This window comes from Trichomycterus rosablanca, chromosome 5, assembly GCF_030014385.1.
Source record: "Trichomycterus rosablanca isolate fTriRos1 chromosome 5, fTriRos1.hap1, whole genome shotgun sequence".
NCBI lineage: Eukaryota > Metazoa > Chordata > Actinopteri > Siluriformes > Trichomycteridae > Trichomycterus > Trichomycterus rosablanca.
This window is the reverse complement of record NC_085992.1, coordinates 6,860,103-6,886,801: the sequence shown is the minus strand read 5'-3', so window position 1 is coordinate 6,886,801 and position 26,699 is coordinate 6,860,103. Positions and strand designations below refer to the sequence as shown.

Sequence of the window (26,699 nt, the reverse complement as noted above, 5' to 3'; positions counted from 1 at the left end):
AGATTTTTTACACTTTCTTAAGTCTCCTTTTTCGTTAGTTTTGTTCTTGTTGCTGTTTGTCTGATCAGAAAATGAAATGATGAAAATGTCACTGGTCAGCATGGATGCATAAATAAAAATGACTTACAAGTACAACTATTGCCATTTGAAATGTAATTTTAAAATTGCTGCGTTTAGAAGGTCTTCAGCAAGGTAACAAAAAGCCTCTTTATTTATATCATATGAAAAACAATTACTCCTAACCATGAACATGATTGCGACTGCCGATACATGAATGGCACACTGCAAGTTCGGAATGACTCATGGAACACATCTCGGTGCTGTTACAGATACATGTATTCATACAGGTATAATTATGAACAGTCAGAGAAATAGCCAGCTTCTTGCTATAAGGATGTAACCATGGTGACATGCGTCAGAAGGCCGGTAAGTGGCTAGCCTCTCATTGTACTTGATATGCAACTAGTGTGTTCTTGTAAAACTAGTAAGGTAGGCACTAGAGTGACAGTGCAATCACTGCACTGTCACATGTAGGCAAAGTCATAAGCATTAATGTGGAGTTGGTTCCTCTTTTGCTGATGTAACACCATCGAGTCTACTGGAGAGGTTGTTCACTAGATGTTAAAACATGCTTATGATGATTCACCTCAATTTAGACACAAAAGCATTAATGAGGTTGGGTACCAGTGTATGCTAATGAGACTTTACTAATAAGCCGTTCATCTTACATTCATTGGATGGGGTGAAGGTCAGGGATCTCCGCAGGTCAGTCAAGTTAGTTATTTTACACTAAAGTATTTTTAAATAACTTTTACATTGCATTATCAATGGTCAGGACTCACCCAGAACCACCACAGAGCAGATATTATTTAGGTGGTGGATCATTCTCAGCACTGCAGTGACACTGACATGGTGGTGGTGTGTTAGTGTGTGTTGTGCTGGTATGAGTGTATCAGACACAGCAGCACTGCTGGAGTTTTTACATACCGTGTCCACTCACTGTCCACTGCAGCTAACATACCACCACCATGACAGTGTCACTGCAGTGCTGAGAATGATCCACCACCTAAATAATACCTACTCTGTATTGGTCCTGTGGGGGTCCTGACCATTGAAGAACAACATGAAAGGGGGCTAACAAAGCATGCAGAGAAACAGATGGACTACAGTCAGTAATTGTAGAACTACAAAGTGCTTCTATATGGTAAGTGGAGCTGATAAAATGGACAGTGAGTGTAGAAACAAAGAGGTGGTTTAAATGTTATGGCTAATCAGTGTATACTATTGCATTATTTGTGGCAAAAAGTGTCAAAACTCTTACTGAAAAGAAGTACCTTGATTATGTAATATTTAAAGGTTTAAAAATGTTATTAAATTAGCAGTTTAAAAGTCTGTTCACATCTGTAGGAAGAAGCTTTTTATACTTGGTTTTCAAGCACCCCTGTGTTAATTGTTAAATTGTATTGTTTTAATTGTGAGTCTGTATCACCCACTTATAAAATGTCAACATTAAACTAAAAACTAAACACAGTAACACCATGTACAGTATCTTAGCTTGTTATGTGATATAACTTTCTTAGCTTTTGGCCCAAGCAGATTTCTGATAGAACCTCTGGTAGAAACCAACGCTGCCATCTAGTGTATGGAAATATATTTCATAATTAAATGTAATTAACACATGCACACATACATACAGTACATTCATATATTTCGTAGTCATGGTGATGGTGAACGCTGGCGCATTTGGCTGCCGCTACCGTTGCCGTATTTTGTTTTATTTTATTTTATTTTTATCGTAATTTTCTTTCATTTTCATCTTTTCGCACACTCCTGTGGTCACTAGCCATTTGTGCATTTTTGGGTCGTGAGAGATAATGCTGGTGCGTTTGAATGCCGCTTCTCCCCCGGTGAAACTGTTTGAACGGAAACATTGCACGAAACATTTGACTGGATTTTATGCATTGGATTTGGGATCTTTTTTACTGTGCTTGTGCTGCTGATGCTTCTATGATGTGGAGCGGTGTATCCGGAGCAGTGAGAGTTAGCGGATTAACTGTTTTCTGTGTCCGCTGCTCTGTGTAACATCTGCTGTTGTGTCTAACTGTCAGTGTGGATGGTTTTGAATTGCTCCTTTGGCTGCTGGGATTGGATGGCTGGAGTCTCTGCAACTTTTCTGGTCTAGACAACGTCTCATCATGACGATGGAGTGCTCTTACAGTGAACTCTATGCTCTGGGACATTCACGGTATAAACCTCCAACATCTTTACTGCTCCACCGCGACCCTGGTATTTTGCAAAGGCCTAAATATTCCCACCGAGCCTCAGGTCGGACTTCTGTTTACCAACAGCATGCTAACAGCAACATTCCCTCACTCTGGTCACTGCAACGCCGTGAGGTTGCCAAGGTGATGCTAGGCTCCTCCCACCAGAAGTACAGAAATCTCATCTGCAGCAGCGTTCAAAACCCTCAAAACATCTTTTCCAGCTGACTCAGAACTGTGCCACATGTTTGGTGTTTCCTATCTTTGTAAATGTGTATTTTATTTATTTCTTGCTTAGTAAATGTGTATTTTATTTATTTATTGCTAAATGTGTATTTTATTTATTTCTTGCTTAGTAAATGTGTATTTTATTTATTTCTTGCTTAGTAAATGTGTATTTTATTTATTTCTTGCTTAGTAAATGTGTATTTTATTTATTTCTTGCTTAGTAAATGTGTATTTTATTTATTTCTTGCCTAGTAAATGTGTATTTTATTTATTTCTTGCTTAGTACATGTGTATTTTATTTATTTATTGCTAAATGTGTATTTTATTTATTTCTTGCTTAGTAAATGTGTATTTTATTTATTTATTGCTTAGTAAATGTGTATTTTATTTATTTCTTGCTTAGTAAATGTGTATTTTATTTATTTCTTGCTTAGTAAATGTGTATTTTATTTATTTCTTGCCTAGTAAATGTGTATGTTATTTATTTCTTGCTTAGTAAATGTGTATTTTATTTATTTATTGCTAAATGTGTATTTTATTTATTTCTTGCTTAGTAAATGTGTATTTTATTTATTTCTTGCTTAGTAAATGTGTATTTTATTTATTTATTGCTTAGTAAATGTGTATTTTATTTATTTCTTGCTTAGTAAATGTGTATTTTATTTATTTCTTGCTTAGTAAATGTGTATTTTATTTATTTCTTGCTTAGTAAATGTGTATTTTATTTTTTTTATTGCTAAATGTGTATTTAATTTTTTTTGCTTAGTAAATGTGTATTTTATTTATTTTGCTTAGATTTTCTATATTCTTATTGTACAGTGTCCTTGGGTGTCATGAAAGGCGCTTTTCAAATAAAATAAATTATTTTTTATTATTATACATGCACACACTGTACATACACACATATATAAATACAGTACATACATACATACAGTATATACATACATAAATACACACAGACACTATGTACATATATACAGAGCTATTTAACTCAGTGTACATAAACATGTAAATAAACTCTTTAAGTCCTAAAAGATCTTTGTGTCCCATTCTTTGTGTTTTAGAGTTGTGAGGTGTGTAAATGGATTAGATTGTGGAGCTGCAGAGGAGGTAAAGTGCAGTCTCATCACATTCTGCTGCTCAGCTGCAGAGAAAAGGAGCAATGACTAATTAAGCTGACTGCAGATCAGTCACAGTAACACTTAGTCTCTGGTGGCCTGACCCGCTTTCTCTTTTAACAACATGTACACATATGGGCATGAGATAGACAGATAGATAGATTCAACTTTATTGTCATTGCTTAGTACAGGTACAAGGCATCTACCAGAAGTGCAAATAGTAGCATTGTGCAAAAAAACATAGAATATCAGTAAACATATATCTATGATTAACATGAATATAAAGTTATAACTATTTACATATATGGAATTATATCTATGTACATAGTACTATATACATAATAACAATAATAACAATAAGCATATGAATAAAAATGGGTATGTATTATAATAATAATAGTAATAATAATACACACACACACACACTTTTCACTGCATAATAAATTTATTATTTATTATATTTATTTATAATATTATTATTTAATACTTATTGCTCTAATAAATATAGTAACTGTTTCTAAATAGTAATATAGTGACAATTTCTTTTATGGCAATTTTATATACAGTATCTTTAGATTTAAATTAGCTTACTTTATTTAAAACACCTGTACATAACCACCTCTGGTATTTGGTCGAACAGGATATTTGCAGCATAATTGTGCAGCTGACCAGTCTGGCCATTATCTTTTAACCTCATTGAATAACAAGGCGTCACTGTTATCTGATTCTCTTCTCCATGATGCACCATTCATCTACAGGCAGATCAGTCAAGCACACACACACTGTCAATGAAGCCGTATTAGTGGCTTTAGTGGGCATATTCATGTTCATGACAAAACCAAGGTGCTTCCCAACACCATCCAAGTGGCACAGAAATCACAAACAGAAGGTAAAACAAAGAAGTACCATCTTGTACCACCTGTGTTGATGCTAAGTTACACTCGTAAACTGTTTTCACTGACCATTATAGAAGTTAACAGTTCTGGACACAGACAGTGTTATATGTAGTACTGCAAAAACAACTAAAAGCTCCATAATTCATGTGCATAATAAGCTCGATCTTGGAACAAGTGCAACAAGTCATAAATGAACAAAATAAAACAAACAAAAAATTGCAATAAACCAGCCAAAAAACTATTATAAAATTAGAAATGTTATTTTAGAAAGCTGCTATTTGTAAAAATAAACAAAAAGTGGTAGCCAAGTGGGTAGAGCTGTGGGTTACCAATTAGAAGGTTGTGGGTTTAACTCTGCCATGCAGCCACAGTTGGGCCCTTAGCAAGGCCCTTACCCTCCCGGGTCCTGGAATGCCGTACAATGGATACCTGATCCCAAGCTGGGATATGCACATAAAGAACTTCGGTGTACTGTACAGGCGTATATGTATATATGACAAATAAAGGCATTCCATCTGCCCTAGATGATGAGGTTGATTATTACTATCATTATTGGTAGTAGTAGTAACTAAACCCATGGATTTAAAAAGTATAGACATAAATATTTGCCATTTTTACCCATAGATCTTTTTTTAGAAGATCAACCAATAGCTGTAATCTCCAATTTACAACAGTATTTAGCAGTCTAGGGTTTGTCACTTCATTCTTTATGACAGATTTATTCAGTCTTAGTCAGACTTGATGGCAAGCATAAATGTGAACTGCCATCTGCAGGTAAACATGTCTGAGTTTACATGCACTCAAGTGGGTGTTTCTTTAAGATAAGATCAATATAAGTCAATAAGTCAATAATAAAAGTAAAAAACTCAATTACAAATAATTGCATATGAACTCTAAAAATTGCACCTGGAAAAAATGAAAAATGTCGCACATTGTTATGCGCCATTGAGAAAACTGTTACTTCCTGTGAGTGTGTATAGTATCAAGTGTGTGTGTACGTGATCTGCCGAGAGCGGTGCTGGTTGTAAAGTCTAACAGCAGCAGGGAGGAAGGACCTGCGATACCGTTCCTTCACACATTTGGGGTGAAGCAGCCTGTCACTGAAGGAGCTGCCCAGTGCTGCCAGAGTCTCATGTATGGGGTGGGAGTCATTCTCCAGCATGGATGCCACTTTGGCTAACATCCTCCTGTCTCCCACCACCTACACTGGGTCTAAGGGGCTTCCCAGGACAGAGCCGGCCCTCTTAATGAGTTTGTTCAGTCTCTTCCTGTCCGCTGTAGAGTTGCTGTTGCCCCAGCATACCACTCCATTTAAAAAGTACATTGCTGTATTTAATGGCATTCAGGTGTCCCTCAGTTCTTATTAGTTTCCCTTACAGTGTCACCAAGCATGAAGCTGCCACCCTTATGGTTCACCATGGGTTTGGTATTAGCCAGGTGGTGTTCCTGTTTTTCATCAGACGTAGTGCTTGTTGTTCTGCCCAAATAGTTAATGTTTTGCACCAGTGCGCAATACAGGCGCCAGGTGGAGCCCGATTACAAAAAGTGAAAATGGCTATTTCCACTATTTCAGTGGGTGTGTAAGCAGTATGTGTATCTACGTGTGTGTATCGAGTGAGAGAATAAGGAGGAGAGAGAGAGAGAGAGAGAGAGAGAGAGAGCGAGCTGTGTATTGTGCACCAGGTTGGCTGGGCTGCGCACCGGTGCTGAATGAGTGCGTGTGTATGTGTGTGTGAGTGAATGGATGAGTGTATGTGATGCTGTAGCGGGCAGTACAGGGTCGCTTCATGGCGGGTTCAGCAGTGGGCATTATACATCTCTGAGGTGGAGACATGGCCAAAGACAGGGGTAAAGTACCTCTATTCCTTCAATAGAGACGGCCCTTACTCTGCAGGAAGAAGACCAGAGGAAGGACGAGTCCATCCCGACACTGTCGGGTTGCAGCACTGCGGGTTTAAATTAAAAGGAGTATCACTATGACAGTTTACTGATTAGGATCGGAGGAGAAATTAGGGCAAAGTGTCGGCGCCGGGTGGAGTGCGTCTCCTATTCCAGCGGTTGCGGGGCGCCTACTGTGCGCCAATAAGTCAGCGAAGGTAATGGAGAAGCCGGGCCAAGCTCAGCTGCAGGCAAGTGCATCCAAAATCTCAGAGAGTGCATCTGAAGATTTATCCAAACTCACCGACCAAGAGCTGCAGAAGTGGAGTAAAGAGGAGCTGGTGCGCCGGTTGCGCAAAGCCGAGGCCGAGAAGATGAGCGCCATAGTGGAGCATGGTAACCTGATCCGAGAGGTAAACCGCAGGCTGCAGCAGCACCTTAACGAGATCCGAGGACTCAAGGTAAAACAGCACAGGGGTGTATACAGCTACAAGCTTCACAGCTTCAACACCAGTACTGATGGTGCATTGTCTAACTTCTGACCAACATTTTTTACTAAATACCACATGCTTATAAAACAATGCAGAATGTTCCTAAATGTATAAAACAATGTAATTAAAAAATTTCTACAGTAAAAACTGATTGTCTATCATACTAATGTGTTAACACACACAGCACAACACCTACAGTGTTTCACAAAATTAACACAATATATAATGCTAAATTGATCCATGCAATATGGAATTAAGAGAAAGCTGAATTAAAGTAGTGGTAAATTAACATCTTACTTGTTTTAATATCAGGATATAATATTAGTCAAAACACCACCCAAATAGATTAACAACTACAATGCAAAACTAATATCCTAGGTGCAAATGTTTTACTCACAGTGCTGTATTAACACCCACTGTAATTAATTTAGTGTTTAACTATTACAAAGCTGAAATATCATTAATGAATGCCTTTGTTTAAACAGTAGTGTTGAATTAAAACCTTCAGTGTTTAACACTTAATATTTAACTTTTACAGTGCAAAATAAACACTGTAACACCTACAGTGTTAAATTAATGAGTTAGATCGCTGTATTAAAATCCAGTTCTGATTTAGTGTCTAATTAACATTTACAGTGTTTTATTAACACTCACTAATGTATAATTTTTGCAATGCTAAGTCAGTCAACACTTTTAGTATTTAATAGCAGTTTTTTTAAATTATTCATTACAATGCTACAATATAAACTGTAATGTTAATGTTATGGTAAAGTTGGCATTACAGTTAAGCAATGAAACGTTGTTTTCAATGTGAGATAAGTTTGTACTGCAGGAAGACCAGTATAGCAGCTGCACTCTTTGATACAGTTATGCTGGTATAATATGCAGATTGTGGCTTAATGCTGTCATGTAAATAAGCATGGGAACTTCTACATAGACATTGTCTAAAAGGCAGCATGTGTTGCTCCAAAACATGTAAATATATTTAATGGTTAATGGTTAATGGCTCCCTTACAGATGTTACAGTTATCAATGATATGGACACTAATGCACCCCTATAGCATGATATATCCTTGATTTTAAACATTCTGGTAACATTCTGGAGAGTTTTTTTTTGGCTTGGACAACATGGTGTTCATTGTCCTTTTAAATAATCTGTAAGGTTGGCTAGTCAGACCACCACAAGCATCCAATGAGTCCAGAAGAGTCAGCCAGATGATCATCACTTTGTACATAGTACAGTCTTAACATATAATTGCAGATGCAGCAGCCAACCTTTTTAACAACCGTTTGGCCCACATAGTGATATTTATCACAAAAGCATTCTGGTTTTAAATGTAGTTCCCTTCAGGGAGATCAAAGGCCACTAGCATTCTGTAGTGGTGTTCTTAAATGCCCTACACAATAAAATATTCTTGAAAATCCTAAATATTTTGATAGTTTTATGCACTGTAGAGGGTGAAATACCTTGCAAGAACGTATTGAGGAACGTTGTTAAACTGTTGTATTGGCAGAGTGGAAGGTTTTCACCCATTCCTGATAAAATAGGACTAAACCTTCTGAAAGCTACTTTATAGCAAAGCATGTTTGCATTATCTGATGAATCTGTTTTTTTGTTCATTTCACAATGTTCCCAGTATTAAATGGCTCATGTTTAAACTTGTTTGGATAATATATTCATTGCACTGCTTTGTTTAAATACAGACCAATGTGATGTTACAAATCAATGGTTTTTGTTTTTATAATCATTTTACATACTGTCACAATTTTTTCTAGACTTGAGATTTGTACCCTACAGCAGTCCACAACCTTTTTTGCACCAAGGCCAGTTTTAATATACAACTTCATGGACCGGCGGGGCAGGGAGGATTTAATAATACTGCTCTCAAATGAAGTAAAATTAGCTTTTTTCGCTGCAATGTGACGCTGCTCCCACCTAAGGGTGACATGAGACAATAACACCCGAAATAGAAGCAGTAAAAACTGCTTTTCTAGCGATCTCTAATTATTTATTCTTTCTGTGCGGCCCGGTAATAAATAACCCACGGACCGGTTCTTGGGGACCTCTGCCCTACAGAAACAACATCTGAGGTGTTACGTTTACTTATAGAATTGTTAATTAAATACAGCAGAAATTAACATCTACAGAGTTTAACTACCAAAGGCAGTGCTAAGTTAATACCTGTAGGGTACAATTATTGTCTAATATCTACTGTGTTGAATTGACATGCAATGCTGAATTAGCTACTACAACATTAAATTAACACATGCAGTGTTGAATTTATATCATTAAACTCTTAACATTATAGAGTAACTTTGTAGGTGCTTAGATACTTATAAAATGTACTTGTCATTTGGTTTGGTGCAGTGTAGTCTGGGATTTATATAAATAGCTCTCAGGCTGTAAACAATTCAGTTTGCAGTTGCAGATTTATTTATTTATTACATTCTGATTTTAATAATGACTTTAACACTATTACCCAGTAGCACCTGTGGTTTCTCTACATGTATGATCAGTAAAGACTGAGATTAGACCAGTCAAAGCCTGAACATCATCTAATTTAGCAGCTTATTGTGCATGCAAATGGTAACACCTGGAACGTGCAGTTCCAGCTTCTGGATGTTGGCCTGGCCTGAAGGTCAACTGTAATTTCTCTGCCATTAGGCATTGAAAGTAATGACAGAAAAAGAACACTGCACTGCATCAATTTATTAATAATGATAGTAATGACAGAAAAAGAACACTGCACTGCATCAATTTATAAATATTAAATTAGCTCCTACAAGGATACTGTCTTACAGTATTAATTTGTGTTAAGTACATATTACTGTTGTGATTTATTGTTTATGGGTTCTATCTTTCACACGACGTTAGATATTATGTTTGTTTTTACAATATGTTACTTATGGTGTTAAAATGAAATGTGGAGGTTGTTTATGATGCCAATTTGAGCATAAATAAGTCTTAATTAACAGCATTTTAATTAAAACAGTCTGAAGAGATGGCATGGCAATTTGCTACTGGCAGAGAAATTGTAGATGCAGATGAACAATGCAGTGCTAGAGAAAAGCCTGGATCTAAGGTTATTCAGCATTCTAAAAGCTTTCACAAGTGTCTTACCCTCCTTCACTATGAGGAACACAGGGTTCTTGATGTTGGTCTGACCTGACCCTGTGTTATGCATTGGAGCAAGGCAGTTCTCTCCTGAGATGCTTTAGGAGTGGTGCAATATAGTACATCTAGGTCTCTTAACCCCACCACTGGACAGGGGGCAGGATAAGAGGAAGAAAGACTACTAAAGATGATTAAATATTGCACAGTATGTGTGCTAAATACTAAAATGCAGACTGGACAGTGTATGACTAGAATAATGATTAGGAAAAAAAACACTGAGAACTGACTAATAAGTCATTATTTATTTATCGCTGTCAGTTAAAAAAGTTAATTTAAATGTAGCTCACAAATAATTTGAGATGAGAAGGCAGATGCTGAGCTTACAGACACACTGTGCCTTAAAGGGAGACTGTTGTGCAGTATTCTGACTCAGCAGAAGTTTAACACCCTCACTGCAGGCGTGGCTTGACTAAGTAAAAAAATAACTATGCATTTAAATCATAAACAGGTTATGCATTTTGCATTGCTGTAGAGTTTCTGGTAAACATATAGCAATTAAAAATAAACTTGGCACGTGTGGATATGCATATAGCATTATTGATTAACAAAGGTCATTTTGCTATATGCTTCAATATAAATTTAGGAGTCTAATTCTACTGGCTGTGTTGTATTAATTATTGCACAGCTACTGATCATGTTTAAAGTACATTAGAAATGCTGAACTATTTCTGACCATGGAAATTATGTTCATGTTATTGTTCTACACTACTGTCATATTAAGCTGATTTTTGCATTTAATGAAGCTAAAATCTTGAAAGTGTTGTGGTCAATATAGTGATGGGTTAGTAGAAGCTTGTTGGTCATCATTTATAGATTATTGACAGATTTATCACGTTAGCCAATGTTTGATACATGCATGATACACCGATCAGCCATAACATTAAAACCACCTCCTTGTTTCTACACTCACTGTCCATTTTATTAGCTTCACTTACCATATTGAAACACTTTGTAGTTCTACAATTACTGACTGTAGTCCATCTGTTTCTCTGCATGCTTTGTTAGCCTGCTTTCATGCTGTTCTACAATGGTCAGGACCCCCACAGGAGCACTACAGAGCAAACTTGGCCTGCAGTGACACTGACATGGTGGTGGTGTGTTAGTGTGTGTTGTGCTGGTATGAGTGGATAAGACACAGCAGCGCTGCTGGAGATTTTAAACACCTCACTGTCACTGCTGGACTGAGACCAGTCCACCAATCAAAAACATCCAGCCAACAGTGCCCTGTGGGCAGCGTCCTGTGACCACTGATGAAGGTCTAGAACATTACCAACTCAAACAGCAGCAATAGATGAGCGATCGTCTCTGACTTTACATCTACAAGGTGGACCAACTAGGTAGGAGTGTCTAATAGAGTGGACAGTGAGTGGACACGGTATTTAAAAACTCCAGCAGCGCTGCTGTGTCTGATCCACTCATACCAGCACAACACACACTAACACACCACCACCATGTCAGTGTCACTGCAGTGCTGAGAATGATCCACCACCTAAATAATACCCTCTCTGTAGTGGTCCTGTGGGGGTCCTGACCATTGAAGAACAGGATGAAAGCAGGTTAAAAAGGTATGTAAAGAAACTGATGGACTACAGTCAGTAATTGTAGAACTACAAAGAACTACAAAGTGCTTCTATATGGTAAGTGAAGCTGATAAAATGGACAGTGAGTGTAGAAACAAGGAGGTGGTTTTAATGTTATGGCTGATCAGTGTATACTGTCTTATAGAACATATTACATGATAAAATTAATTGTTGTATTTATTTAGCAGGCACTTTTATCCAAAATAGAGCTTGGGAGTTAGGGAGTATAGACCGTATATTGTCCTTGCAAACAGGTTATTGACACAGAACCTTAGTTTATGAGCTATTAGTGGCACTGACAATGCCTCCTGCCCTTACAATCATAATTCTGACTCTTGTTTAAAGCTCTTTTTATATATCAGTGAAACTGCAAGACACTTTAGTAGGTTTTACAAAATGTAATGTTGGCATCCAACTTAGACATAGCCCTGGAGTGGCTGTTTATCTTTTGGCAAGAGTTTTACCTTGTTTTTTATGGATGTGAAAGGCGTGTCTAAAGGGCTTCAGAACAATGCATTTGTTCAGTATGTACTATATGGATCGGTCCTTGTGTTTATTGCAGAGGTGTTAAGAACTCCATAATGGCTTTGGTATTGAATTGTAATTATCCGTTATCTGTTGCTGCTACTGAGTCATTCCTCATTCTTATTGCAGGAGGTGAATCAGAAACTGCAGGAGGATAACCAGGAATTGCGAGACCTTTGCTGCTTCTTGGATGATGACCGACAGAAGGGCAAAAGGGTTTCAAGAGAGTGGCAACGCCTCGGCCGCTACAGTGCAGGCATTATGCGCAAGGAGGTAACACTGTACCTGCAGAAGCTAAAGGAACTGGAGCAGAGACAGGATGAGGTGCTGAAAGAAAACCTGGAGCTGAGGGAGCTGTGTCTTATGCTAGATGAAGACAAGGGCTCTGGTGGTTCAGGAGGCTCGAGAGGCCCTGTTGAATTTACTGTAGGCCCAGCAGGTTGCAGAAACTCTATCGACAGCCAAAGTAGCCTTTCTCATGCTAGTGTTCCTGGACCGGGACTATTAAGGGATGTAGGGGATGGGAGTAGTACCTCCAGTGCAGGCAGCACTGACAGCCCTGATCATGTGACACACAAGCAGCAGATGCTGGCTGGTCCATCCGGAGGCAGTCATGACCATCTTCACAAGTCCCGGGCAGCAGAGGATATGCCAATTCCAGGGCAACGCTGTCGCAGAAGGAGCACCAGTCCAGAGTATGCTGCCCACACCTTTCCTCAGGTGTGTAGACCTCGCTGCGGCTCCTTCTCCAGCCCCGACCATAAAGGCTTTCAAAGTCTTAATCCAGAAAAACATGGCAAAAGAGGCAGTCTGGAGCAGTTCTCGAAGCACTTGCCAGTTTCTTCTCAGCCTCCTGGTAGCCCTGACCTTTTCCAGAAGCACAGGGCAAGCATTGGGGGAGTATGTGGCATTCCAGATCCTAAACAGATACTTTCAGGGACTCCAGAGCACCTTCAGAAGGGTCGTGCGATTGCAGGAAGCCCTGAGATGTTGAGGCACCAGTACGGTCCAGATCACAGCAAGTTTGGCAGCCATGGCCGAGATGTAGCACAGAGGAGGTCGGGAGCAGAGGAGCTGTCACCGCATCACCGGAGCATCTACAGCGGTATGAATGGTGGGTCCGACTGGAGCCTGCTGTAGCACCCACACATGGAGAGGCCTTTCAGTGAAACACATGCAGAGGGATGGTCACCATGGAGGGAATCAGTTTCAAAATAAGATGCCCTTTAGCCAGGCGCTAAATCATCTCACTCATTAAGCCATGGTCTGCATTTAGTTCAGTTTTACTTTGCTCAGCTCACATGAGGCCTTGAGGAGGTAGAGCAGGGCTGGTAAAGGTCGGTGGTGTCCAGTCTTGGTTCTCGAGGGCCATGATCTCAACAGGCTTTAGCTGCTACCTTTCAATCAGCCTATGCTATTATGCCTTGGAAGCCTTTTTTTGCACTGGAGATTTGGAGGGAACTGTAAACAGTTACACACCATAAAGTTCAGAGGCCCAACAAAAGCCAGAGGACTATGCTACCCAGCAGGACCAGGAGTGGACACCACTGTTTTTGCCATATGTTTCCAGGTGAGTGGTGTGAAAAACTAAAGACTGTTGCAATAATAATGCTGCAGCAGTTGCAGTGATGAGAAACAAGGTAATCCCTCTGCTTTCTTCCTGTGCTTACTTCTTGCTAGGAAATAGCCATAAAAAAACATCTAATAAATAGCACGCCAGTTGTGAAGTGTGGGAAACAAAACACTGCATTAGAAATGTTACATAAATGAAACATGAAATACACTCAGGTATGTACATTCAGCCATACATGGCCCCAACCTAAACACTGCTATCTACAAAACGTTAAGTCCAGTAAGAGAGTGGACTTAAACATTGGTGACAGACTAATGAAACCCACATGACACAATAACATTTTAGTAGTAATAGTAGTAGCTTGGTCTTGAAATAAGACTAAAAATAACAGTAATGACATTTTTTAGTTAAATAGTGCTTTAAATATTAAATTCTAAAGAACAGTGCAATAAACAATATTAAATAAATGATTTATAGAATTATTACTATAAATTCTGTAGTTTTATTCTTTTTAAAAGATATGCAGTCCAATTCAGAATTCCAAAAATTATGTTTATGCCAGATTAAACTAGTAGATGTTGAATTAAGTTTTAATTATATACATATCTTCTTCTATATCTTCTTTTTTGTAATTTGGAACACTACAGTTAACATATAGTCAGTCTTATGGCTTTATTTTAAGGAAAAATGCACTCGGGTGGTGTAGCAATTCATTACTCTGGACTGCCATCGCTGAGATTTCGTTCCGGATCTATTCTGTTCTATCAGCACCAGCATGATTGGGCTACTGCCTTGTGCTGAGGTCTTCCCACTGAAACGGAACCTGCTACGACCCTGACCAGGAGAAAGCGGTTGATAAAAAAGTCAATGACATTAAGAAAAAGCAATACTGGCCCTAAAAAGAACCATGTGGGACCTAAGCTCCCACTTAAAATTGGTATTAGTTTGTCAAATAAGATGAATGAATGTTTTGTCTAAACTGACAGTGTTGTTAACTAGTCTGCTATTACTAAAGTAGCTATTACTAAACTATAAAACTTGTATAACCCAGACGGTGCGTCCACCTTGTGTCAAATGGGGCTAGAAAACTAAGGTCAATTAAAACTGTGTCCATCTTAGCTGCATTGCATATGCATTACTAGCAGTAAGCAACTAGGAATAAAAAAATCAATGTTAATACAGTGCTTATACAGATATAAAGGATTGTACTGTCTGACATTTTAAACACTTCACATAAAACATGACACTAAACAGTTTTAAAGTAAATAACAGACATATTTGTCCCGCTCAGGTGGCGCAGCAGTAAAATACGCTAGCACACCAGAGCTGGGATTTCGAATACATCGTATCGAATCTCAGCTCTGCCATCCGTCTGGGCTGGGTGGCTACACGAACAACAATTGGCAGTTGTTCACAGGGTGGGATGAGCCGGACCAGGGTTCCTCATAACTGGTGCAATTGCGACCTCTGCTGGCTGATCCACATATGAACTCGCCTCGTGCAGGTGAAAAGATGCAGTTGGAACTGCACACGTGTCAGAGGGGGCGTGTGTCAGAGGGGGCGTGTGTCAGAGGGGGCGTGTGTCAGTTGTGAAGCTCCTTAGTCAGCAGTGGAGGGTAGTATTGGTAGAGGTGAAGTGTTACGCAATCACGGTAATTGTATACGACTAGGTTAGGGGAGAAAACTGGAGGGAAAAGATTGGAGTCTTCATGTTGGTGTACAATGGTGATGATACCGTACAGTAAGATTATAATTACATCAGACAAAGTAAAGTTAAGAAAATAATGAGTTTAACATTGTTATTCATAAGCGTATGTTTAACAGGTTAGCTTGCGCTGTCCATAGCAGTTTGGTTTACTAAATTTGGCTACACAATCATTTCAATCTGAATGCGATTTTTGTATAATTTGATCATTAAAAAGCAATTACACTTCAATTACTCAATTACACAAGTAAAATAAGATAGAAATGATGCACAAAACAGCCAGTGTGGATTAAGAATTAAACACATAAATCATATGTGAGGTGTTTCACATGTCAAAAAATGTGCCTTCAGAAATGTATCCAGTGTTAATTGGCCTCTTGGGTTTAGCAAAATGTACAAAACAATGACAAAAAGTCATTAAATCATTTACAACAGTGCTGAGCAATTTCATTCTAGCCCTACATGACTTTATAGCTTATGAATGATAATGAAAATACACAATAATGGCAGAATCACATTAAGTAACAAGGCACCAGACTGATGGCATTGACTTATTTAGACTCTGTCTTAGTGTGCTTTTGTCCCTTAGTAAATGGAATAATAAGTGTGTGTAAAGAAAAATATCAGCTGCTGCTGTTGGTGTGTGTTAGACATTTTCTTCAGCAGGATGTTGCTAATGATTTCCTGAAAGGGTAAAGTGCTGACTTTTGTTGCTAGCCAGGCCATGGGACGCTTCCTGAAGCTGCATTTACCTTGTGTTGCATTTAAGATGAAGATAACAGCAGTTAAATAACACCTGGTTTTACTTACTATAGCTAAAGAGCATTTATAGATGGTCTGTAGTGACTGATTTGTCTGTGTAATGAAGAGTTTTCAGTCTAATGGAAGTTTTAAAGTTTTATACTGTCCAATGAGATCTGATCATGCATCGTACAATCTAACATGATGAAAAAAGCTGTTGGAGTAGCAGTAGTGCAAATATGGGTTGCTCATTGTGGTGTCTTGTTTTATAGGAGACTGAAAATTACATCCAGTGTTGAGAGATTTGAATCTTTAAAAAACCTTTATTGTCACTTGACCTTGTAAATTGACCTTGACCTAAAATAACATGCTCCAATCCAAGAGCTCCATAAAGTGGTTCTGGCTTCACCAGCAATTGCATAGAATCCATAAAAGCTACAGTGGAGACCTGGCTAGAGGTCTATTTGTGGGAATTTGTGCTCATTTGATTAAAAGAGAATTTTCAGCCCACACATGTTGAAATAGATAGACTGACATCTTATTTAATCCCCAAATTGTTCTATAGGGTTCAGTTTGGCTCTGTGGATACTGGAGTACCAAACCTGTCAGGCCATGTATGTAACACGCATGTATGTATGGATTCGGCAGTGAGTCATGCTAGGAGCTGTGTCAATCTGTGTTGCCATTTTGGCTGGCAAAGGGGGCACAGAGGCACCTCTTAAGCGTTAATTTGCTTCAGGTGATAGTTCTTCTATATATTACGGTTTCTGTCTTTCACATTTTTTTCCACAAAGTCATTTGTTGGCACACTTGCTTTGTTTTTGGGACGTTTGACCAGACCTGGTGTTTGGCTGGTTTGCGATGCCAGGATTCTTTCGTTTTCTGGGAACTGTCGAAGCGTGCTAAATTCAAAAATATTACTACCCTATAAACAACACATGGGAACACTGATGGGTCATGAAACATTACACAAATCTAGTGAGTGAAATATTTTAACATCATTATATTGGTGGAACATTTGGGGACCATGTCCCAATATATATTGTGATTAGCAGCCTTGATTTGCAGCTGTTAGCAATGGCTGTAGATGTAACACCTGAGCTCAGTAATGATGGTCCAAGTATTTTGTCATATAGTGTACACCGATCAGCCATAACATTAAAACCACCTCCTTGTTTCTACACACCATATAGAATACCATATAGAAGCACTTTGTAGTTCTACAATTGCTGACTGTAGTCCATCTGTTTCTCTGCATGCTTTGTTAGCCTGCTTTCAATGGTTCTTCAATGGTCAGGACCACTACAGAGCAGGTATTATTTGGGCGGTGGATTATTCTCAGTACTGCAGTGAAACTGACATGGTGGTGGTGTGATAGTGTGTGTTGTGCTGGTATGAGGATCAGACACACCAGCGCTGCTGGAGTTTTTAAACACCTCACTGTCACTGCTGGACTGAGAATAGTCCACTAACCAAAAATATATCCAGCAGACAGCGCCCTGTGGGCAGCATCCTGTGACCACTGATGAAGGTCTAGATGACCAACTCAAACAGCAGCAATAGATGAGCAATCGTCTCTGACTTTACATCTACAAGGTGGACCAACTAGGTAGGAGTGTCTAATAGAGTGGACAGTGAGTGGACACGGTATTTAAAAACTCCAGCAGCGCTGCTGTGTCTGATCCACTCATTTCAGCACAACACACACTAACACACCACCACCATGTCATTGTCACTGCAGTGCTGAGAATGATCCACCACCTAAATAATACCCTCTCTGTGGTGGTCCTGTGATCATCGAAGAACAGGATGAAAGCAGGTTAAAAAGATATGTAGAGAAACAGATGGACTACAGTCAGTAATTGTAGAACTACAAAGTGCTTCTATATGGTAAGTGGAGCTGATAAAATGGACAGTGAGTGTAGAAACAAGGAGGTGGTTTTAATGTTATGGCTGATCAGTGTATATTATAGTGACAAATAAATAATTTTACAGTCAAATTTGAATGTCATTTGACATTCGCTACAGATCTGTATTAGATTGGCTGCTCTTCATTCTTTAAACATGTCTGTGTTAAATCGAGAACCACTCTTATAGTGCCAGATCCACCTGATCATTTCATGACTTCGTCCACTTTACAGTGGTCTTCGAGCCCCGGGGAGAGCCAGAAGCTCAGTCGAGTCTTTTTCATTCACAGAGGACACTTCAGTGTCCTTGAACATTCTCATGCTAAATATAATCCCATGGCTGGCCTATGAGTGTGCTTCAGTGTCTGTGTGTAGCCTGGGGCATCTTTTGGCAAAGCTCGGACTGTCTATCAATCAGATGGGCTGATGATAATTTGTGTAAATAATAAATAATGCTGCAGATTGGCTACATTTGCCTTATGTGACACATAACAAGGCCTGCAGGCCGGTTGCTGATGTGACAGTACATTTTTTTGGTGATTTGCTATAATTCCATTTGGAGGCTGAGCCGAAGAGAAGTTAAAGTGAAGCCGGATTTGGGTTGTGCATTCACTGTAGGTTTAAACAGAATGTAATTCACTTTCTGCCTTTCACTTCTCATCAAATCACACTTAGCTTCCCCTAGCTTGGATGCTGAAATCCACTTCTGAGAAGAAGGCTTAGCTGGTTGTCCGGCTTGTGTAACGGTTATGGATCAACTCTCAGAAACACTGATGTGTTCAGGCACATCACACTAACAAATTTTGAATGCATTAGTGTCATTAATGGCTTTGCCAACATTCACATACAATTTAATGTGATTGTGTGTCTAGCTATGTTGCTTTTGAAATAGAACATTCGTCCTGAATGTAGTATGTATAAATGCTGCAGTGAGACGGATGAGTCTTATTTAAAAAGCCCTGTGGAAGGATGAATGATTGTACTGTCCCAAGGAAAATGCCTCAGTGCTCGTAAATCATGCATTAGATCAGGAGTACGCAGCTGATTCAGGGCCTTACTTGCTTTATTACAAGTGCTAGCTATCTTGACTATTGCACACCAACATACAATGTTTTCTACCAAAATAAAGCACATTAGTACCACATTAGACACATTAAGCACTGTGAAAAGGTAAATGCACCCTTTGTTTCTTTGTTGTTGTATAATTATCAAACTAAATTATTATAAAGTTCTTTGAAATATTATTGTAATTATAAACAAAAAAAATGCACACTAATATCACCCTAGTAAAAAAATATGATCTACTTTTTACTCGATTAAATGCTGTAAATAAGCAAACTGAAGTGGTAAGTCAATATAGCTTATTTACATTTACATTTTCAGCATTTAGCAGACGCTTTTATCCAAAGCGACTTACAGTACTGTGATTGTATATATTATCTAAGCAATTGAGAACCCTTGCTTAAGGGTTCAACAATGGCAACCTGGCAGTGGTGGGGCTTGAACCAGCAACCTTTTGAATACTAGTCTGGTACCTTTACCGCTAGGCTACAACGTCCCCTATTGTATGATACTGCATTGAAACTATAGCCCAGTTGGATAATTTTAATCATCTTGGCGGATTACAGTATCATGCCCACCTGCACTGGCATTAAAGGCAGTGATGTTGAGCTCATGCCAGACTGTTTTTTCTGTCGACACTCTTAGCCATCACAGTGAATCCCATTGATGGATCTAGACTGGACATGAGCTGCATCAGTTGGTGGAGCGGCTGCTCTGCTTTTACAGTTGCTCCTAGTTTTTACTGAGTTCCTTCCTCTTTATTCTATTTTTAGAACTCGATTGTCACATGACGGTGGACTGAGTAGCTGACCAATTTATGACTACCAGCTTTCTTTTTTTTCCCCTTTCCTTTCTGCTCTCTCTTCTTTGGGCTGTGGATGCTTAATTTTGGATTTTGTTTAATAGTTTTATAAAAATAATAATAATAATAATAATAAATACAGGCCCAATAATAAATATTAAAGGCACGAAAATTAATCAACCCTAAATAAAAATAACAGACAACAATCAATTTCAAATAAAGAGAAAATATATTGTAATAAAACAAAATGTAAGCAAATTAGAATTACCTAACAAGAAAAGCAGTAAGAAAAATGCGGGTCTTTAGCTGTTTTTTTTAAAAGTGGTGACTGTTGAGCAAGGTCGAAGGTGCAGTGGTGAGGGATTACAACAAGTATTAGTTTGTGTTATTTTGGCCACCTGTTCATTTTGCCATTTCTCTTTTTGGTTTGTGGCTTTTTACCACAGTATTGTTTTGCTTTGGTTAAGCATCCTGCATATTAAGTTAATCTTTTAAAGCCTCACAGGTGCCCGGCTCTCTGTGGCGCCTCTATAACGAGGCACAACCCACCCCATTAAAGACGTTTATTACCTCCAAATAAAGGAACATTGTAACAGTTGTGAATCTCCCCAGGAGAGGCTGGCCTGCTAAAATTTCTTCAAGGGCTGTTAATTTTTAGCGTGTGGAGTATTCAAAGATGGTATTTAAAAAGTAATATTTTTATGTGCCTGTTTATTTATTTCAATGAAGCAGGACAACCCAAAGCTTTATTATCACCAATCCTAAAATTTAAATCTAAATATTACTTAGGCCTGTTTTCGTCAATGTGAGGTAGGTTGTAGTAACAACTGGAATTGATTACACACTAGATTCTGAGGCTCTTGGAACCCTGGAACAAATCTCATATCTCAACCCCATAACCATTAAATCAACCTAATGCACATTTTAAAGCACTTGTTTGGTTTGATAAAAGATATTTATGCTGTTTCTTGTCTGATCCGCTTCACCTCTACCGACATCTTTTCACCTGCACGAGGCGAGTTCATATGCGGATCAGCCTTGTGCACAGAGCCACACCCTGATCAGCATTATTCCTCAACTCTGCGCAGGCGCCATCAATCAGCCAGCAGAGGTTGTAATTGCACCAGTTATGAGGAACCCTGGCCCGGCTTATCCCACCCTGAACAACAGCCAATCGTTGTTCATGTAGTTTCCCAGCCCAGCCAGATGGCAGAGCTGAGATTCGATATGATGCATTCGAAATCCCAGCTCTGGTGTGCTAGCTTATTTTACCACTGTGACAGCTGAGCGGCCGCACAACGACATTTTACACAAAAACATGTTTTACTAAGGTCCCACAGGTGTGGGTTAGCTTCATTCTCCTCAATTAGAACGGGGAACTGCATTGGTGGAGAGGAAGCATGCTGCAATCAGGCAATTGGACGCACTAAGAAAAAGCTTAAACAAAATCCAAAAAAAACCCAAAACATTGGAACTTAATTCTAACTAAACTTATATAATATGTAAAGAAAATTAGAATAACAAGCCTTCCTAATGATCTTGGAGGATTCAGGATTTGCCAGACCAATTAATCTTTTTCCATTGCTCCGCCATTGTAGGTCCTTTGGGCAGTGGACAGAAGTTAGCATGGACACTGTGACTGGCCTGCAACTATGCAGCCTCATACACAGAAGGGTTAAATGCACTGTGTTGTGACACACAATGAGCCCCAGTAGCCCTTCTGTTGTTCTGTACCAGATGGATTAGCCTTCATGTCCTCTGGCATCAATAATTCTTGGCTGGAAAAAGTACTCACCCTCTCCTGATTTCCTCTGTTTTATATATTTGTCACAGTAAATGGGTTTAAACTCTTATGCAAAATGTAATGTAGTTTTAAATGTATAATTTTGCACCACCTATCACCACCTACAGTATATCATTCTTAAAACCTAATTGACACCCTAAATTGCCGTTCTGTAGTGGACTGGCAGGGTGTATTCCCATTTGTTGCCCAGAGTTCCTGATCTACTTTGACAAATAAAAAAGGTTACTGAAGATAAGTTAATTAATTTTAGGACATGTATTATCAATAATTTATTTGAGGTTATTTGTCAGTCTCTGTATTTATTCTGTGTGAAGCATTTGATCTCATTATATCACTTCTATATATCAGTGCTAGTCGAACCCTGCTGACCTTCTCTATTGACAGCAAGTTTATGAGGTAGCTGATGTGACATTCTGTTGTGTAAGAGATCCTTTTGTGGCCATGTAGGAAAAGGCAGACTACTGCAGGGAAGTATTCACACCCACTTATCATCAACAGCACAACAGACACCCCAGCTTAAATACCAAGTCAAGAAATAGAGTCTTTACATTTTGAAACGTCTTGTCATTTTTACATATGTATAACATTTAAATTTTAATCTACCTTCATTTTAATTAGCTGTCAGTGTTCTAAAGAAAAAGTTAGGCTAAGGGACAGTGGTAGCCTAGTAGGTAGAACTGTGGTTTACCAACTGGAAGGGTTTGAATCCTGGCTGTGGGTTTGAATTTCAGCCCTGCCATGCAGCCACTGTTGGGCCCTTAAGCAAGCCCCTTAACCCTTTCATCCCCAGGGTAACCATATAATGTGTGCCCCTTTGCTCTAGCCCCAGCTTCCAAAGAAACAGGGATATTTGGAAAAAAATCACTTCAATGGCCGCTCAGGTGGCGCAGGGGTAAATACGCTAGCACACCAGGGCTGGGATTTTGAATACATCGTATCGAATCTCAGCTCTGCAGTCCAGCTGGACAGGGCGGCTATGTGGACAACGTCTGGCTGTTGTTCATCCAGGTAGGGAGCCGGATAGGGACCTCATAACTGATTACGACCTCTGATCAGGGTATGGCTCTCCATGCATAGGGACAGTGGTAGCCTAGTGCAGGGGTTTTCAACCAGGGGGTATCCGCGATTGAGCCGTGCTTCATCAAGGGGAGGGGGACATGGCGGAAGGAAGCTGAATGTGGTATACGCAATTGAGCACTGTCTCACCAAGGGGAGGGGGGCGTAAGCCGCGCTTGGCACACGAAGGGGGGCGCATGCCTAAAAAGATTGAAAACCCCTGGCCTAGTGGGTAGATCTTTGGGCTATCAACCCGGAAGATTGGTGAGATGAATGGCTTCAGTCTGTCATTGTGACATTTTTCATTACTCTTAGATTAAACTGGTGATTAAAAATCTCTAATTCGTGTTGTACTTATTGATAGCACATCTGTGTAAATAATATTAAATTTAGCCACTGGCTATTGTGTACAGTCTACTCTCATACAGGTATCTCATATATTGATTTCTTAATATTGATTTATTCCACACAGAGACATAGAATTTTGCTATGAATATACATTTTATTTACATTTTACTCCAGGGGCACTGTACATTGGCTGAGCCTTCCAAAAACTCCAGGGGCACTGTACATTGGCTGAGCCTTCCAAAAACTCCAGGGGCACTGTACATTGGCTGAGCCTTCCAAAAACTCCAGGGGCACTGTACATTGGCTGAGCCTTCCAAAAACTCCAGGGGCGCTGTACATTGGCTGAGCCTTCCAAAAACAAGCTGGGATATTTGAAGAAAGAATTTCATTGTACTGTACATCTGTATGTGTATATATGACAAATAAAGGATATCTTATCTGATCGGCATATGAACTCACCTCATGCAGGTGAAAAGATGCAGTCAGCTACTGCTCACGTGTCAGAGGGGACGTGGGTCAGTTCGCTCTCCTCTATCGGGGCAGGGGTCAGCACCAGTAAAGAGGAAGCATAACGCAACTGGATAAAAATTGGACGTGCTAAAAATCGGGAGAAAATGGGAGAAAATGCAAAAAATAAATAATTGCACTGTACATGTATATATGCACATATGACAAATAAGGGTCTTTATCTGCCCTCATTGCACATTTTTACATAGCAAACCTAAAAAACATTAATGCATTAAAAGCATAAAATTATTATTTTGTATTATGTTGCTTAAATGAACACACGCTTTGTTGCCATTTTCTTACTCTAAAATGAAACTGAAATCACGTAAAACTGCAATATTTAAATAGTGAAATCTATATAAAAAGTAGTGCACTTATTTTTATTATAGTGATTTTTTTTTTGCAAAGATGTTAAGAAATTTGAGCTATTCAATAACATATTTTGTATAAAATTAGAAATTAGATAGGCAGGTATTTGGGTGCACAGATAAATCATTTTTAGGAGAATCGTGTGAGACAGATCAGGCAGAGCTTTTAACATTGCTCAACCATTAAATGTGACGGGAACACTGGGGATCATTCGCTGCACATCAGAAACCTGAAGTATTCCAGTCACCATAGGAAATATCAACAGGGAAAGAGTCCTACCAAAATGTGTGCTCAACAATTGAAGCCAGCAGTGTATATAATATGACATATAACAAATATCACAATAATATCTAGTCACGGCTGCTGTATGTATTACTGTCTCTTATGTGTGTGCAGTTGTAGCTGTTTCCGATAATACAGCATTCAGCTCTGTGTTATAATGGGTCAGTGGTGGGATGAATGGCTTCAATCTGTCATTCTGACATTTTTCATTACTCTTAGATTAAACTGGTGATTAAAAAGCTCTAATTCTTGTTGCACTTATTGATGGCACATCTGTGTATATAATATCAAATTTAGCCACTGGCTATTGTGTACTGTCTAATGGTATATCATATATTGATTTCTCACTATTGATTTATTCCACATAAATCTCACTATCCACAGACGTTATTGTTTTTTTTTTTAGTAATAATTGATTGCTGGAAATAAGAATTATTACTTCAGATGTTTGTATTTTCCATGTACTTTCCATTGGATTTAGTCACTGTTGGGTAGCTTTGTAAGTGTTTTCCACAGCAGTCATGATTAGACAGGAAACACTAATGGATGACTGATGATTCATGAGCTATTTATTAAATGTATTGCCAGCTAGGCGCCCAGATGGGGCAGCGGGAAATTCCGCTAGCACACCAGCACCGAGATTCTGAACTCCTCGGTTCGAAACTCGCCGTTGCCACCGGTCGGCTGGGTGCCATCTAGCGGGCGTAATTGGCAGTGCCTGCAGCAGACACGGTTCTGCTAGGGCGGGATGACCGGACTCTGTGGGTGGGGTCTTCAAACGCTGTGTAAGGACCCTGATTGGCAGATAGAGAGGCACCTGTGCAGAGTGCATAGGTGAAAAAGGGTTCCACACGGGTCGGAGGAGGCGTGAGCAGCAATATACCCACCTCGACTGCAATCAGGGATCCCCCAGCAGCAGAAGACAAATTGACTACACTAAATTGGGAGAAAATGCATAAATAAAAATAGAAAAAAAATGTATTGCCAGCTTAAAATGTAGAGGACACACTTTTGTATAAATATTCTTCCTATTTCCTGTGTTGAATGGATTTCTCGAGGTTTCACCTGGTTTTAGATGTGCAGTAGAAGAAACCTAGTGTTCATGGTGTTCCTGTCGAACTTAATGATTAAATAATTTACAATTTGTCTCTCTCACACAATTCTACCAAACATTATCTGTTTGTTTTACAGTGTATCACAAAAGTGAGTACACCCCTCACATTTCTGCAAATATTTCATTATATCTTTTCATGGGACAACACTATAGAAATAAAACTTGGATATAACTTAGAGTAGTCAGTGTACAACTTGTATAGCAGTGTAGATTTACTGTCTTCTGAAAATAACTCAACACACAGCCATTAATGTCTAAATGGCTGGCAACATAAGTGAGTACACCCCACAGTGAACATGTCCAAATTGTGCCCAAAGTGTCAATATTTTGTGTGACCACCATTATTATCCAGCACTGCCTTAACCCTCCTGGGCATGGAATTCACCAGAGCTGCACAGGTTGCTACTGGAATCCTCTTCCACTCCTCCATGATGACATCACGGAGCTGGTGGATGTTAGACACCTTGAACTCCTCCACCGTCCACTTGAGGATGCGCCACAGGTGCTCAATTGGGTTTAGTCCATCACCTTTACCTTCAGCTTCCTCAGCAAGGCAGTTGTCATCTTGGAGGTTGTGTTTGGGGTCGTTATCCTGTTGGAAAACTGCCATGAGGCCCAGTTTTCGAAGGGAGGGGATCATGCTCTGTTTCAGAATGTCACAGTACATGTTGGAATTCATGTTTCCCTCAATGAACTGCAGCTCCCCAGTGCCAGCAACACTCATGCAGCCCAAGACCATGATGCTACCACCACCATGCTTGACTGTAGGCAAGATACAGTTGTCTTGGTACTTCTCACCAGGGCGCCGCCACACATGCTGGACACCATCTGAGCCAAACAAGTTTATCTTGGTCTCGTCAGACCACAGGGCATTCCAGTAATCCATGTTCTTGGACTGCTTGTCTTCAGCAAACTGTTTGCGGGCTTTCTTGTGCGTCAGCTTCCTTCTGGGATGACGACCATGCAGACTGAGTTGATGCAGTGTGCGGCGTATGGTCTGAGCACTGACAGGCTGACCTCTCACGTCTTCAACCTCTGCAGCAATGCTGGCAGCACTCATGTGTCTATTTTTTAAAGCCAACCTCTGGATATGACGCCGAACACGTGGACTCAACTTCTTTGGTCGACCCTGGCGAAGCCTGTTCCGAGTGGAACCTGTCCTGGAAAACCGCTGTATGACCTTGGCCACCATGCTGTAGCTCAGTTTCAGGGTGTTAGCAATCTTCTTATAGCCCAGGCCATCTTTGTGGAGAGCAACAATTCTATTTCTCACATCC

At 39.4% G+C, this 26,699-nt stretch overlaps 1 protein-coding gene across 2 annotated transcripts in view; it reads left to right on the top strand.

Moving 5' to 3' along the window:
* The first annotated feature begins 6,512 nt into the window (after window positions 1-6,512).
* The window catches only part of ccdc85a (coiled-coil domain containing 85A), a 35,089-nt gene continuing 14,902 nt past the window's right edge, over window positions 6,513-26,699 (top strand). For both annotated transcript variants that reach the window (XM_062994792.1, XM_062994793.1), the window contains exons 1-2: window positions 6,513-6,842; window positions 12,282-13,266. In XM_062994792.1, the coding sequence (XP_062850862.1) occupies window positions 6,603-6,842; window positions 12,282-13,266 (1,225 nt within the window). In that variant the 5' untranslated portion in view covers window positions 6,513-6,602. The remainder of the gene's footprint in view (window positions 6,843-12,281; window positions 13,267-26,699) is intronic.